General features: G+C 36.7%; 2 protein-coding genes across 2 annotated transcripts in view; one reads left to right on the top strand and one right to left on the bottom strand.

Moving 5' to 3' along the window:
* LOC100262696 (protein MICRORCHIDIA 2) overlaps positions 1–3,193 on the bottom strand; it is a 48,093-nt gene extending 44,900 nt beyond the window's left edge. The window contains exons 1-3 of the mRNA XM_002267651.5: positions 2,520–3,193; positions 2,355–2,429; positions 2,182–2,216 (exon numbers count right to left, since the gene is read on the bottom strand). Coding sequence (XP_002267687.2) covers positions 2,182–2,216; positions 2,355–2,429; positions 2,520–2,754 — 345 coding nt within the window. The 5' untranslated portion in view covers positions 2,755–3,193. The remainder of the gene's footprint in view (positions 1–2,181; positions 2,217–2,354; positions 2,430–2,519) is intronic.
* Positions 3,194–6,994: 3,801 nt separating this feature from the next.
* LOC100257561 (auxin-induced protein 5NG4-like) lies at positions 6,995–9,821 on the top strand. Its single transcript, XM_002267693.4, has 6 exons — positions 6,995–7,419; positions 7,515–7,577; positions 7,650–7,766; positions 7,842–8,244; positions 8,929–9,080; positions 9,280–9,821. The coding sequence occupies exons 1-6, from the start codon at positions 7,202–7,204 to the stop codon at positions 9,455–9,457; spliced, it is 1,131 nt and encodes a 376-aa protein (XP_002267729.1). The 5' UTR covers positions 6,995–7,201; the 3' UTR covers positions 9,458–9,821.
* Positions 9,822–14,200: the final 4,379 nt, after the last annotated feature.

The raw sequence follows: 14,200 nt of genomic DNA, 5'->3' as shown, positions 1-14,200 counted from the left end.
AAACGTAATCGATCTACTCGTAATCCTCATCTCATTTACAATTTTTTGAGTTACTATCGATTATCTTCACCCTATTTTACATTTGTTTCTACTATATCTTCTGTTTCTCTTTCCAAGAGCACCCCTGAGGCTCTTTCCCATCTAGGCTGGCGACGGGTGATGGTAGATGAAATGACTGCTTTACACTCCAATGGCACTTGGGATCTTGTTGTTTTACCCTCTGGTAAATCTACATTTGGTTGTCGTTGGGTCTACACAGTTAAGGTTGGCCCTGATGGTCAGGTTGATCACCTTAAGGCCCACTTAGTTGCTAAAGGCTATACTCAAGTTTATGGTTCTGATTATGGTGACACTTTCTCTCCTGTTACCAAGATAGCTCCTGTTCGTCTATTGCTCTCCATGGCTGCTATGCGTTCTTGGCCTCTTTATCAGTTAAATATTAAAAATGCTTTCCTTCATAGGATCTTGTTAAGGAAGTTTATATGGAGCAACCACCTGGTTTTGTTACTTAGGAGGAGTTTGGTTAGTGTACAGGTTACGTCGTTCTCTATATGGCTTAAAACAATCTCCTCGAGCATGGTTTAGCCGTTTTAGTTCTGTTGTTCAGGAGTTTGGCATGTTCCGCAGTACAGCAGACCATTCCGTTTTCTATTATCATAACTCTTCGGGACAATGTATTTATCTAGCAGTTTATGTGGACGACATTGTCATTATAGGCAGTGATCAGAATGGTATTCAGAAACTAAAGCAACACCTTTTCACCCACTTTCAGACTAAAGACTTGGGGAAACTCAAGTATTTCTTAGGGATTGAGATAGCTCAATCCAGTTCCGGTGTGGTTCTTTCCCAAAGGAAGTATGCTTTAGACATCTTGGAAGAAACCGGTATGTTAGGCTATAAACTGCTAGACACTCCTATGGATCCAAATGTCAAACTTATACCAGGACAGGGGGAGCCTTTAGGAGATCCTGGGAGATATCGGCGACTTGTAGGTAAACTGAACTACCTCACCATTACTCGTCCAGACATTTCTTTTCCAATAAGTGTTGTTAGTCAATTCCTACAGTCACCATGTGATAGCCATTGGGATGCTGTAATCCGCATTCTTCGATATATCAAAAGCACACCAGGCCAAGGTGTGTTGTACGAGAACAGAGATCATACCCAGGTTGTTGGTTACACAGATGCAGATTGGGTTGGCTCACCCACAGATAGATGTTCCATTTCCGGGTATGGTGTTTTTATTGGAGGTAACCTAATATCCAGGAAGAGTAAGAAACAAGATGTAGTGGCCAAATCTAGTGCTGAAGCCGAGTATCGAGCTATAGCTCTGGCAACATGTGAACTCATATGGTTGAAACATCTTCTTCGGCAGTTGAGATTTGGAAAGGATGAACAGATGAAGCTCATCTGTGACAACCAAGCCGCTTTGCATATTGCATCCAATCCAGTCTTCCATGAAAGGACCAAACATATTGAAGTTGACTATCACTTCATTAGAGAGAAGATCGCATCAGGATGTGTGGCGACTAATTTTGTCAATTCAAATGATCAACTAGCAAATATTTTTACTCAATCTCTCAGAGGTCCTAGAATTAAATACATTTGTAACAAGCTTGGTGCATATAACATATATGCTCCAGCTTGAGGGAGAGTGTTAGATAGTGTACAATTATTTAGGTTATTTACTTTTCCTTTTCTTTCCTTATTGTATTGTAGATCCCACTAACATGTATATATATACCCAAGTCCAATGTGTATTATTAACAGTTTTTTAATAACAAAAATTAGGGATTCTCTCTTTTCTCTCTTTTCACAAAACAAAAATAATTTATGGACTTCAAATTTTTTTTCCTTTACTTTTTCTTTACTTCTACTTTTCCTCTCTAGTTTCTTTCTCTTGTATTTTCCCTCAAATTTGTTGGGAACCAAATATGGTCTAAAGAAAAACAGAATGCAAGCCAACCAAGACCTTTTTCCAGATTTACTTTCTTCAGTCTAGCCTACTGTCCACCTATTTGGGGAATAAGTGCAGGTAAGAAAGAACCACCATAGCTGCAATGTCTCAATCATAAAGAATCCAACTAAGGATGCAGTGTCAAATTAAGAAAAACCACAAAATATGATTTCTCCTAGATGATGCACCATGAGAACATAAATTTGCAAAATAATCATTTTTACCTCGTCAACAGCATTGTCCAACAGCTCGGCAATTGCTGGAAAAAAAAAAAGAAAAAAGAAAAAACCCTATCAAATACATTCTAATCCCAGATAGATAGAGAAGAAATATAATTCTCGAGTTCAAGCACCTGCAATTCCTTTCTTTCTCTTGTTTTTATGACACAAAAACTTACCTCCAAAAGCCCATTTATGAGAAGTGGCATTGGAGTGCAGAAACTTGGGATGAACGCGAGCATGTTCCAATTGATCTGTGAAATAGGAAAGACAGCTCCATTCAATGATCAAAACAAACAACATATGATAGAGATATTGGTTTGAAAAAAGAGAAGATATGAAACCTGGGGCTGGAGTCAATTTAGAGGGAGTGTTATCATAAGCCCCAGCTTTCCAGAAACTCCTTGACAGGGGCGGTTCCGCTGGAGGGAGTGGTACAACAGTCTGCTGGCCTACTTGGTCGGTTTGAACCTGTTGATTGCTCCTCCTTTCCACTCCTACACCTCCTTCATCGTCACTACTAGCAATTTCCACCACGTCCATACCTTCTTTTTCGGGTTTCAGAGACATTGGAGACATGAAACAGGCAGAAACAGAGATGTCCGAGCTCCAATTCACCTCCTTTCTCTCCACAATTCTTTTCACCCTCTTTTTTTTATGTCTCTTTTTCCACAAATTTTTTTGATTTGATTTCCTTCCCTTTCCCAAGAAGGCAAATTGTGAAACAATGAAAGGAATTGAGGGATGAAAATAATATGATTAGGTTATACCTAGTTCTGATGGATTAGAACAGGTCTTAGGGTTTTCCCAGAGCGAAGTATCCCTGAATAGTTCCGACTGGCGTCGGGCGTCCACAATGGAGAACGAGAGAAGGGGTTTGTGTGCGCTCTGGGAGGAAGATCGTGAAGTTCTGCCGTTTCAAGAGAAATTTTCAGAAAAACGGTGCGCTTTGGGGGAGGGAGTGGATTACGGAGTGTGACTGTTGCCGTTTCATCAAAACGGTGCGTTTCGCGGAAGGGATACCGATCTTGAAGAGGAGTTTGGTACTTGAGTTCTGCCGTTTTCATAAAACGGCGTAAAGTCGCCCGGTATTACTTCTTCTCTAATTTTTTATTATTGTATTTGGCAAAAATAAAGAATTAAAATGTTACAAATTATGAAAATAAGGTGGTAAAAGATCCAACTTTCCCCGTGCTAAAAAGATCGGGATAAATTATGAAACTTCGATGAAAATCATTATAATATTATATCAGGTCCTCGGAATATAAAAAATTTCTTAGAAATATCGGAAAAATTTCAAAAAACATGTCTATTTGACCATATTTAAGACAACATAGTGAAATAAATCTATATATATATATTTTAAAATTAGTAAAAATAATTTTTATTTTTTAAAAATTATTCTTTATTTCACTTTATTTTTAAAAAATGTTTCTAAAAAACAACGGTCAAATAATATTATAAATTTTTAAAAATAATTTTCTATTTTAAAAAACAAAAAACCTTTTTAAAATTACATGATCAAACTAATTCTTTGATATTTTAAAATACATAAAAAAAAAAATAGTTCTCACATAATCCAATCCACCTTAAAATAATTTTAAGCATTTAAAAAAAAACTAGGGATTTTTTATATTATGTGATCCAATAATTTCCTTTCATAACTTGTTCAGTATCCAACACAAGGAATATATTGAGGCTGACTTCCTTGTTATGCACACAATCATTATAAATAGCAGAAAAATAAGTAAAAGGCTCGACATGAACACTTCTATCCTTGTAGATATCTATTGAAAAAAAATTAAGAAATTATATTATTAAACAACTTGTAAATGTGGGTGACAATCGAGATATATATGAAAAACTAAAGGTGCGGCATAATTATAATTGCCAAGGATTAGCATTTTTAACTAGGTTTCTAAGACTTAAATGAAAGGAATGGATTGGAACGAATAAAAGACTTTCATAAATGAAATGACAATTGTTAGATTATGAAATTTAAATCAATTTTGTTTGAAGTATTGGAGGTCGAATTGCCCAATTAGCTCATGGGAGTCGAGCTCCCCATTAAGCTTGTAGGGATCAAGTTGTCCTATCAACTCATAAGGTTGAAAGGAGCAACATCTCCTGGAAAGAAAAAAAATATGTATGTATGATAATTGATGAATTTATCACTATTATATATTTTAACCCTTTTGTGTTAGGATTTTGTTTTTTATAGAATGTGATCACAATGAGACGTTTTCTAAAAACTTCACCATTGTACTATTTTCTTTTGATTAGTGGATTGTTGAGTGTTGGTACACTTCGTGGATGGAATGATCATATTAATCATCAAACCACGTTAAAAATCTTGTATTTTTCTTTATTTTCTATTCATGTATCTACGTGATTTGGTTAACACCCACCTTCTTGCTCTTGCATGTTATCAATATATCCTCATAATTTCTCATCTATAGACACATGAAAAGAGAAAAAGAGAATATTCAACTGTAGAGATGATTACACACAATAGGAGTCATGGAAAGAGATATGTTCAAATTTTATATTAAAATTTGCTTTATTATCTGATATTCTAATTTTGCCTTTTACAAGGTAATATGGTTCAACTAGAATCTAAGTCTAAAAGTCGATAAATAAATATAGTTTATATATTAATCTCATAAATGATTTCATCAACCTCTTTATTGTTTATTTATTTAAATTTTTATACAAAACTATTGGAGTAAAAATTCATAAATTTGTTAGGAAAAGATCGACTTCAATGTTGGTGAAAAGATCAAAAGAGTTTTAAAGTTCACATTTGAAGTATTTTCATTGAGATATAACTTTTTTTTTTTTTTTTTGGTTTTTTCCTCTTCCTTTTGGCAAATGCTTTACAATACCAAATTAAAAAGTATTCCTCAACGTGCATCGAGCTACATGGGTTAGTCTTTCTTTAGAGTAGGTCCTACATGTAGTGGGACCTAGGAAACCAAACGGTTAGTTTGTCTTTGTATAAATATGCTAAGGTTTAATAAATTTATTTATTTATTACCTGCATTGAGAATACCTAAAATTTAAAGATGAAGTTATATTCCAATTTCATTAGTTTTGTTGCATCACTCATATGTTTATAATTAAGGTATTAGGTTGATAGTATATTGAAGGAATCAAAATCCAACCTTGTGAGCCGAACATAATATATGGGATGGGTTCCCCTATGCATCATCAAGGGGTCAGGCCTTGTCTTTGTTTTCGTTGGTTTAATACCTACCTTATTGAGTGATTAAGGCAAAATCACAACTACATGCTTCCATCCTCGTTCAAAACAAATAGATATTTTGATTACTATCTTTTGTCTATCCTTGTGTAAAACAAATAAGCACTTCGCTTATGCCTCATTTCATAGAGGCACATACAAAAGTTAAGATGCAACCAATGCATGTGGATAATAAGTAGATACTCAATGGTGGTTTCTATATCCCAAGATGAATAAATTGCACAACATTGCCACCACGATGATTCATAGTATCAAACTATCAATCAACTATGTCTAGAAAATGGAATCCGTCGACCCTCTTATACTCAAGACCACCCATTGCTGCTATCAATGTCCAACACCAACAGAGAGCCTATAGTAGAGTTGGCCTCCATCAACCCACGATCGGAGTCAAATTCTTTCCTCTTGAAGGCCTTCCAAGAGGTACCTAGAAATAGCAACCAACATGCTCCAAGTTGCAGATGCACACTGCTTCATTGATACTACCTACAACTGTCATACCATATCATATCTTTAACCCTGCCTGCTTTTACCTCTGCCCAATATTGGATCACCTTGTCCAAACTCTGTTCTCTTATGAGACCATGGTTCAAGGGGTGCTAAAAAGCTTTTTTTATGATAAATTTAACTTGTTTGATGGAAATATTGATCCTAATAATAATATATTGCATTTATGATAGGCTATGATATTGGAGGCCTCCAATGAACCACTATTATGCAAAATGTTTCTAGCCTATGTGAACAAATATTCCTGGTCTAGTCAAGCCCCTTGGTAAATCAAGTTTATAAACAAAAAGAGATATAAAAAAGCTCATGATCCATTTAGGTTACTTACAATATTGACTTGCCTGATCTATTCAAGAGGGTCGGTACAAATAAGAAAGACTTGATTTCACCTTAAAGTCGTCCAAGTTCTATAACCTGTTATGCTATTTGCCTAACATGAATTACACTACAATTCAAAAACAAAGCAATGATTCAAACACCAAGGACAAGATAAGAGGTGTGTACACTAAAGAATGCAACTACTTCATGCAAAAGGAGGATCACTTTAAACATCAAAGGTTAAACTATTGAAACTGTAAATAGAGAGAGAGAGAGAGAGAGAGAGAGAGAGAGAGTATGAAGTAATCAGGGAGGGTCATCCCCTCCCAATAAAAGTATAAACGTATTACTTCCATTTTCAAAAAAACAAAATCCAATTTTTCATGAAGGGGGCAGAAGGAGGGTTGATGGAGGAATGCTTTGAGAAGAAGACCCCCTCAAAGAAAAAAGAGAAGAAGCCCCAACCCGCCCCCCAAAGGAAAAAAAAAAAACAGAGGAAGAAGAACCTGGGCAATTATTTGTTTGTTTGTTCATTACTTTATTTGTTTGACTGTCTTTTTATTCTCTTTTCTTCTTAACCTTGAACAAGAAGGAGAGCTGTCGAATTGGACTTCTAAAGGATCACGAAAGACAAGGGAAAACATCATGTGTCAATATCAGTACAGATTGATGATAGAAATGTCATTACCTTCAGTATCCCAACTTCAAGAATTACAACAATATGGCCAATCAAGGTTTGGGTTGTGACAAAAAACATTTGTCAATAAATAAATGGGAGGTCAGTGAGCTCATCACTGAGCTCACTTGTCCCTTTCAGGAACCGCATCATGTGCACTTGGTGCCTTCAAAGGGGCAACTACATAGAATGAAGGGTCTCCTCAAGTGTTTCCTCTGCTTGCTTCTATGTGATTCACTCTTCCAATCTTGGGTTTTGCTTCAATGGCTGAAACTGGTCCAGCACTGGCCAGGAGAATGCGTTGGGTGCCTGATCGTGCCAACCTGCACATAGCCATGAACGTTTTTCAGTTTGTTTATGCTGGGAATCATGTCATTTTGAGGACTGCCCTTAACATGGGTATAAGCAAGCTTGTTTTCCCTGCTTACAGGAACATCATCGCGCTGGCTATGATTGCTCCCTTCGCTTATTTCCTAGAGAAGTACGCATAATCACTATACTATTTGTTTCCATTCTTTAGCATCATGAAGATAGGATCTGAAATCTCTGCAACTCTTATTGTTCTTGGCCATGTAGGAAGGACAGGCCGGCACTGACTGCTTCTTTTCTTGTGCAATTCTTCCTTCTCGCATTTGTTGGGTATGATTTATTACACTGATTTTAAGTGATTAGTCTATGGAGAGCAATTCTTCTGATCCTCTTTCCCAACAGAATAACAGCAAATCAAGGATTTTACTTGTTGGGGTTAGACAACACATCACCCACCTTGGCTTCTGCTACAGAGAATGCTGTCCCGGCTGTGACCTTTCTGATGGCTGCTATCCTGCGGTAAGCATAATATAACTCTTTATGCACTCTGAAACCCTCAAGGTATATTGATTTGTGTTTAGATCTGGCTTGCAGAATTGAGGAAGTTCACTTGAACAGGAGAGATGGCAAAGCTAAAGTGCTTGGAACAATCTGTAGTGTTGCCGGAGCTTCAATTATAACCATTTACAAAGGGCCAATCATATTTAGGCCAAGCCATCCTTTGAACCAATCTCTTCCATCCATTTCACTTGGAGATGCTGAGGGGAAAAATTGGACCTTGGGTTGTGTCTGTCTCATCGGTCACTGCATATGTTGGTCCGGCTGGATCGTGCTACAAGCACCAATCTTGAAGAAATACCCAGCTCAGCTCTCAGTCTCCTCTTTCACTTGCTTCTTTGCAATCCTACAGTTTCTGGCGGTTGCGGGTTTAATTGAAAGAAACTCCCAAGCCTGGCTGTTTCATTCCCGAACCGAACTCTTCTGTGTTCTCTACTCGGTCTGTACCATAAACTGAAAGCATCACTTTGTCATCTGTGCATGCTTCATAGCAGTTAGTTGTCATCTTCAACAATGATAGACCACACACTCCACCATTTAATTCGAAGACAAATTGGCATTTCTGTTTGTGTCATGTGGTGGGAGCTCATTATCAAACTAGACTTCAAAACTAGCATAGACTGATTAATTAGGCATCTAGTGCCATATAATATCTGGAAATTGCAAGGATCTGATTTCCCAAATTTTGGTATCCAATAATCCGCGTGCTCATCAATTATTGAGGTCCATATACACTACCAAGGGAAGTGGGGGCTTAGTAATAATAACAGGACCCAGCTGCACACTTAGCTTTTCTAGTTATATCATTACTCGGTACCAGTTATGAGTGTCTCTTGCCCTGTCTTGTGGGGCACTATTGTTAGAGACCTTTCTTCTTGTGGGTTCATCTCTTCTTAACTGTAAAAGTAATGAATGGTAAGAGCATCATGAGAGAAAAAAAAAAGAGCAGGCCGACATGATCTCATTACATATCATAACATTGACTTCAAACATATGCATTCATTGGTGTTTATTATTTAATAACGTGTATGAATAACATGCTTGATGACCCTACGACTGTCATATTGTTTGTTAGTGTTATTTTACTAAAAGCTTGACAGACAAGATTGGTGGTTGAATGCAGGGAGCTGTAGTTTCAGGAATTGGCTTTTCAATACAGCTATGGGCTGTTGGCAAGGCAGGCCCTGTGTTTGTTTCGGCATATCTACCTCTACAGACCCTCCTTGTTGCTGTCATGGCATCACTTGCTTTAGGCGAAAGATTCTATTTGGGAGGGTGAGTCCCATCAACAATTACTGATACAATATTTTGGTTTCAGAATTCATTACTCCCTTCTTAGAGAGCTTCTACAAGGACAGAATAGAATTATATTACAAGTATATGGTTTTACCAGATTGGGCCTACATATGTGAGAAATATATGTGTTGGTGGGGTTGCTAAATCTTGGTATTTTGGTCCTAATTTTTATTTGCAGGGTCCTTGGAGCAGTGTTGATCTTAGTTGGACTATACCTTGTTGTCTGGGGAAAAAGTGAAGAGGGCAAGTTTGCTAGCAGAAAGGCTGTGATTCCTTCAGTGGCAGAGAGCAGTCCATCCACAAACAACAGAAAATCCTCAGTTTTCCAGCCACTGCTCCCTACCTCTTCCAAGTGATAAAATCCTGACAAGAGGGATGAAGTGTGGCCTCGGTGGCATTGTTTCTCTGCCAATTTTTCTTTTTTCAGCAGGTGCTGGTTTTAAGCGTCCAGATTAGAAGCAATAGCGAGTCTAATGGCCACAGCGGCATGAACCGGAAAGGAGGCCCTATGACAAAGAAAAATGGAAAGAATCAAACAAATAGAAGGCGCATAAAACACACCCTCAATGATGAATAAGGTTTTCAGAAGAGGAAATTTTCTTTTACTAATTATAATGGAAATTGCTTTCCTTGGTCCAAGCATTGGAATTTTGTTTGCTGCTAGCGTCTGTCACTGGTTAAGATAATGCTATTTATATTAAGGTCCACCATTGAATTGAATTGAGTAGCAAAGCATGCCTGATGGATATTTTATATGGAATATGTTAATCTCATACTAAGATATGGAATATGTATATCTATGTATCATAAATTTATTTATTTTTATCAAATTTTTATTTTTTTATATACTCATTTTACAAAATAATTTTTTATTATAAATTAAATTTATGTTTAAAAAAGAAAAACTAAAAAAATATTTATAACATAATATTAATATATGATATATAAATTATTTTTATATATTGAATAACATAATATAAATTTTTTTATCTATAAACTTTAAATATTTTAATCATGAATATTGTTAAATATAAAAAAAAATTCATTTTTTAAATAAAAAATATTGAAATGTAATATAATTTTTATTTTAAATAATAAAAATAATATATATTTCATATTATTATTTTTATTTATTTAATAAATTAAATATAAACATAACATAATGTAACATATCTTATTGGATATGCGTAAAATTTTTAACACTATATAAGTATGAACTCTTAAATGTATTTTAAAGTCATGAGAGCTCCTTAGGGTCTAAAGCGGACAATATCTTTATGGATAAGTGCAGGTTGTTACAAATAGTATCAAAATTAGGGATGATAATGAGACAGGTTTTTTTGGGTACCCTCCCGCTTCTAATGGGATGAGTTTGAGAATTTTTTTAAAACCTGAGACGGATTCAAGGGTGGGTTCAGGTAACGTCTTGTCCCAGCCCACCTTGATTATATATAAAATTAAATTATTTTAATTTTAAATTTACTATTTTAATATATAGATAATAATAAAATAAATTATAAAAAATATAATTATTTAATTATTTATAAAATATATTTGTTTTAATGTAATTAAAAATTTTAAAGGTAATATTTTTTTTAAAAAAAAAAGTTAAACGAGACGAGGCAGGTATGAGAATCTCTTGTATCCGCCCCACCCCATTTAATTTTTTAAATGGGACAATAATGAAAATTATTTTGAATAAATGGGACATGATTGGGATGTGGGCGACCCATCCCAAACCCGTCTTATTGTCATATCTAATTATAGTCGAACCCAATGTGGAGGTTTGTTTAACCCTATAAGAGGTGTTTATAAAATCCTGTTACCTCGTAGAACACAACATCCTACCTTGATGTGGAGATTTGTTTGACCTAATAGATATTGATATTTTGTTTTTATTTTTTATTTCTTCTTAAATAAAAATAAATTTGATGATTCCAATTCTTTTCTTTAGATGCAATTAAAAATGTAATGTTGGAATTAATATTTGTTTTATTTTCTTGGTACCAATATGAATGAGAATGAAAAAATAAATAAATTGATAATAATACCCTTATACATACTTTAAAATATTTTTTTATTTATAAATAATATCTTTTGAGATTTTTTTTACTAAATAATAAGATTAAGAAAAATAATATCTATTTTTATTTTTTAACACATTGAGAAAAAATCCACCTAACTCGTCTTATCATTTTCAATCTCTTAAAGAAAGATTCATCGTATTGAATCTTATGTTGTTTAAAACCCTACATTTCTTCAACAAAGTTGAAAAGTATTCATTGAAGTAATTAAAAATTACTATGTCACAATCCTTGCCTCTCTTTGAGTGCTCTCTCTCCTTTTGTTTCTTTGTCTTTTCTTCATCCTTAACCCTTTTCCCTCCCATCACATCACTCTTCATCTTTTACTTATTATATTAATTTCTATTCTGATTCATTCTCTTTTCCTTCTGCATCTTTACCTATTTTATTATTTCCTGTCTAAGTTTTACCCTTTTTCTCTTTTTCTGCTTTTTCCTTTGTTCTCCTATTTTTTGCATGCATGGCATCCTCGTCCAATAACAACACAAATGTGGAGAACATCACAAATAAGGTGGCGACAGTGGCGTTGGATGACGAAGAAATCGAAGTGGAAGATACAGACTTTCACGAGGAACAGTCGGTGACGAAGTACGACCTACGATTCGCTTTGGTTGGGCGTTTCCTTACAGAGCGTTTTATCAGGTTAAATGAAATGAGCCAAGTCATGGCTGCTAACTGGAGGCCAGGTATGGGTATTTCAATACAGGACATCTATCCGCAGCGTTTTCTTTTTCAGTTCGGCCATGAAGCAGACATCCGGAGAATTCAAGAGAGTGGTCCATGGGCTTATGACAACCACCCACTTATCTTTGAACGTGTAGCGCAGGGGGATAATCTGGATAAGGTTGATCTTAATGAACTGGCTATGTGGATTCAATTGCATGATTTACCTGCAGGGTGGTGGTCGGATTCTATTGCACGAAAGATTGGAAGCCGCTTGGGTGAGTTTCTAGAGTCAGACCCAAATAACTACTTGGGTGCCAGAAAGGATTATATGTGGATCCGTATCAAGTTTGATGTACTGAAACCCCTCAAGAAGATGATAAACCTGAAGAAACCAAAGGGAGAGGGTATGATACAGGTGACAATTCGGTATGAAAGGCTCCCTACATATTGTTTTCAATGCGGTATGTTAGGCCATGGAGAAAAATTCTGCCGTCTGAATTATGCCACGGAAGAGGGTGTTAGTGTTCGTAACTATGGTCCTGAATTGCGGGCTCTTCCGCGACGTGCAGCTCAGTTACGGATTGGGGAGAAATGGCTCAAGGCAGCTCCGGTGATGCTTACGATTGAAGATGGAAAGGCGAAGATTTCGCCACCTTCTGGGGATGACATGGATTGCGGCGGGAATAGGGAGAATTCAAATGTGGGTAGTGATGGAGAACAGAAAGGGGCAATTACCATACGTGGACCACATGAGGATGGTAATGGCAAGAAAGTGGAGCCAACATCTGCGCCTCAAACCACGAAGTTTACAGCTGGCCAGATTGTGAATAAATTACCTGAATCAGTATTTTTTGAAGAGGTGGACGTGACAGGGGTTGAACTAAAGCGCAAGAGAGTGGGCCTTACTCAAGAAGCCCATTCAACTAATGATCCAATGGAGGGTGATTTTTCTACTGCTGATGATCATCATCCAAAAAACTTGGAATTGGCGGGCTTTGCTGGTCAGGCCCGCCGAGAGCAATGAGTTGCCTTAGTTGGAACTGTCGTGGGCTGGGCGGCCCAGAGACGGTTTGGTTGTTAACGGACTTGGTTCGTGAAAAAAAGCCCGAAGTTATTTTCTTAATTGAAACTTTTTGTACTTCTACTAGAATTTCTGAAATTGCCAATAAATTGAATTACGAAGGTTCTTATGGTGTGGACTGTCGGGGTCATAATGCTGGGTTGGGCCTGATTTGGAGATGTAAAGATAAAGTTACTATTCTGGGCTCTCATGACCGATACATTGATGCTACTGTTACTCTTGAAAACCAGCGCATGTTTAGACTAACAGGCTTCTATGGTATGGCAAATAGATCGCAGCGCTCTTCCTCCTGGGAAATTCTCCGAAATCTCCATGCTGCTCATTCTCTTCCTTGGTGTGTTATAGGTGATTTCAACGAGTTGATGCATCAGTCTGAAAAATGTGGAAATCATCCTCACCCTGGTTCTTTGATTGAAGTTTTTCGCCAAGCAGTTACGGATTGTGGTCTTTCTGATTTGGGGTATGTGGGTTGTGCGTATACTTGGGAAAGAGGTAGGGGAACTACTCGATGGGTGGAGGAGAGGTTGGATAGGGCTTTAGTCTCTGCGGATTGGAAACACTTGTTTAACCAGTCACGTCTTATTCATCTCTCTGTTTCTACGTCCGACCATCTCCCTGTTCTTTTGGAATTAAGGAAGTTTGTGCCTCATCAAAGCTTGATACGTTTTAAGTATGAAAATTCTTGGTCCTTGGAGCCGCAGTGTGCTGAGGTTGTTAGGCAGTCTTGGGGCTCTAATGGAGATTCGGATGTGATGTCCAAATTGGTTCGGTGTAGCAAGGATTTAGAATATTGGGGTAAGAGACTACGATTGAAGTGGAAATCCAGGATTAAGGAGTTGAAAAATCAGATTGAGGTTCTCAAATGGGCAGGGGCTTCTGGGGATGTCGCATTGCTTAACCATGCTGAATATGAATTAAATCTGGTTCTTCGGCAAGAAGAGGAATATTGGAAACAAAGGGCCAAATTGTTTTGGTTGAAGGTTGAGGATTCCAATAGTAGAGCCTTCCATTTAACCGCATCAAAACGTCGAAGTCGGAATGCTATTGCAAATTTAAGAGGCGAGGATGGTCAGATGTATGGTGTGGATAATGGTGCTAAACAGATTGTGGTTGATTATTTCCAACAACTTTTTAGAAATGGGGGTTGTGATATATCTGATGTTCAATCTCTTATTTCTCCTATTATTTCTGTGGAACAAAATGAGTCTTTGACTAGGCCTTTTGCTGTTGAGGAAGTGAATGATGCTCTTTTCGCCATGCATCCGGAT

The sequence above is a fragment of the Vitis vinifera genome, chromosome 4 (genome assembly GCF_030704535.1).
Source record: "Vitis vinifera cultivar Pinot Noir 40024 chromosome 4, ASM3070453v1".
Classification (NCBI taxonomy): Eukaryota; Viridiplantae; Streptophyta; class Magnoliopsida; order Vitales; family Vitaceae; genus Vitis; species Vitis vinifera.
This window is presented reverse-complemented; position numbering and strand designations above follow the sequence as displayed.

What these genes read in the sequence shown, in the direction of transcription:
- LOC100257561 (XM_002267693.4), top strand. Translation starts at nt 7,202, where the DNA reads ATGGCTGAAACTGGTCCAGCACTGGCCAGGAGAATGCGTTGGGTGCCT. An exon ending in TTCGCTTATTTCCTAGAGAA is followed by an intron (nt 7,420 to 7,514) that starts GTACGCATAATC and finishes TTGGCCATGTAG; the next exon opens with GAAGGACAGGCCGGCACTGA. An exon ending in CTGATGGCTGCTATCCTGCG is followed by an intron (nt 7,767 to 7,841) that starts GTAAGCATAATA and finishes TCTGGCTTGCAG; the next exon opens with AATTGAGGAAGTTCACTTGA.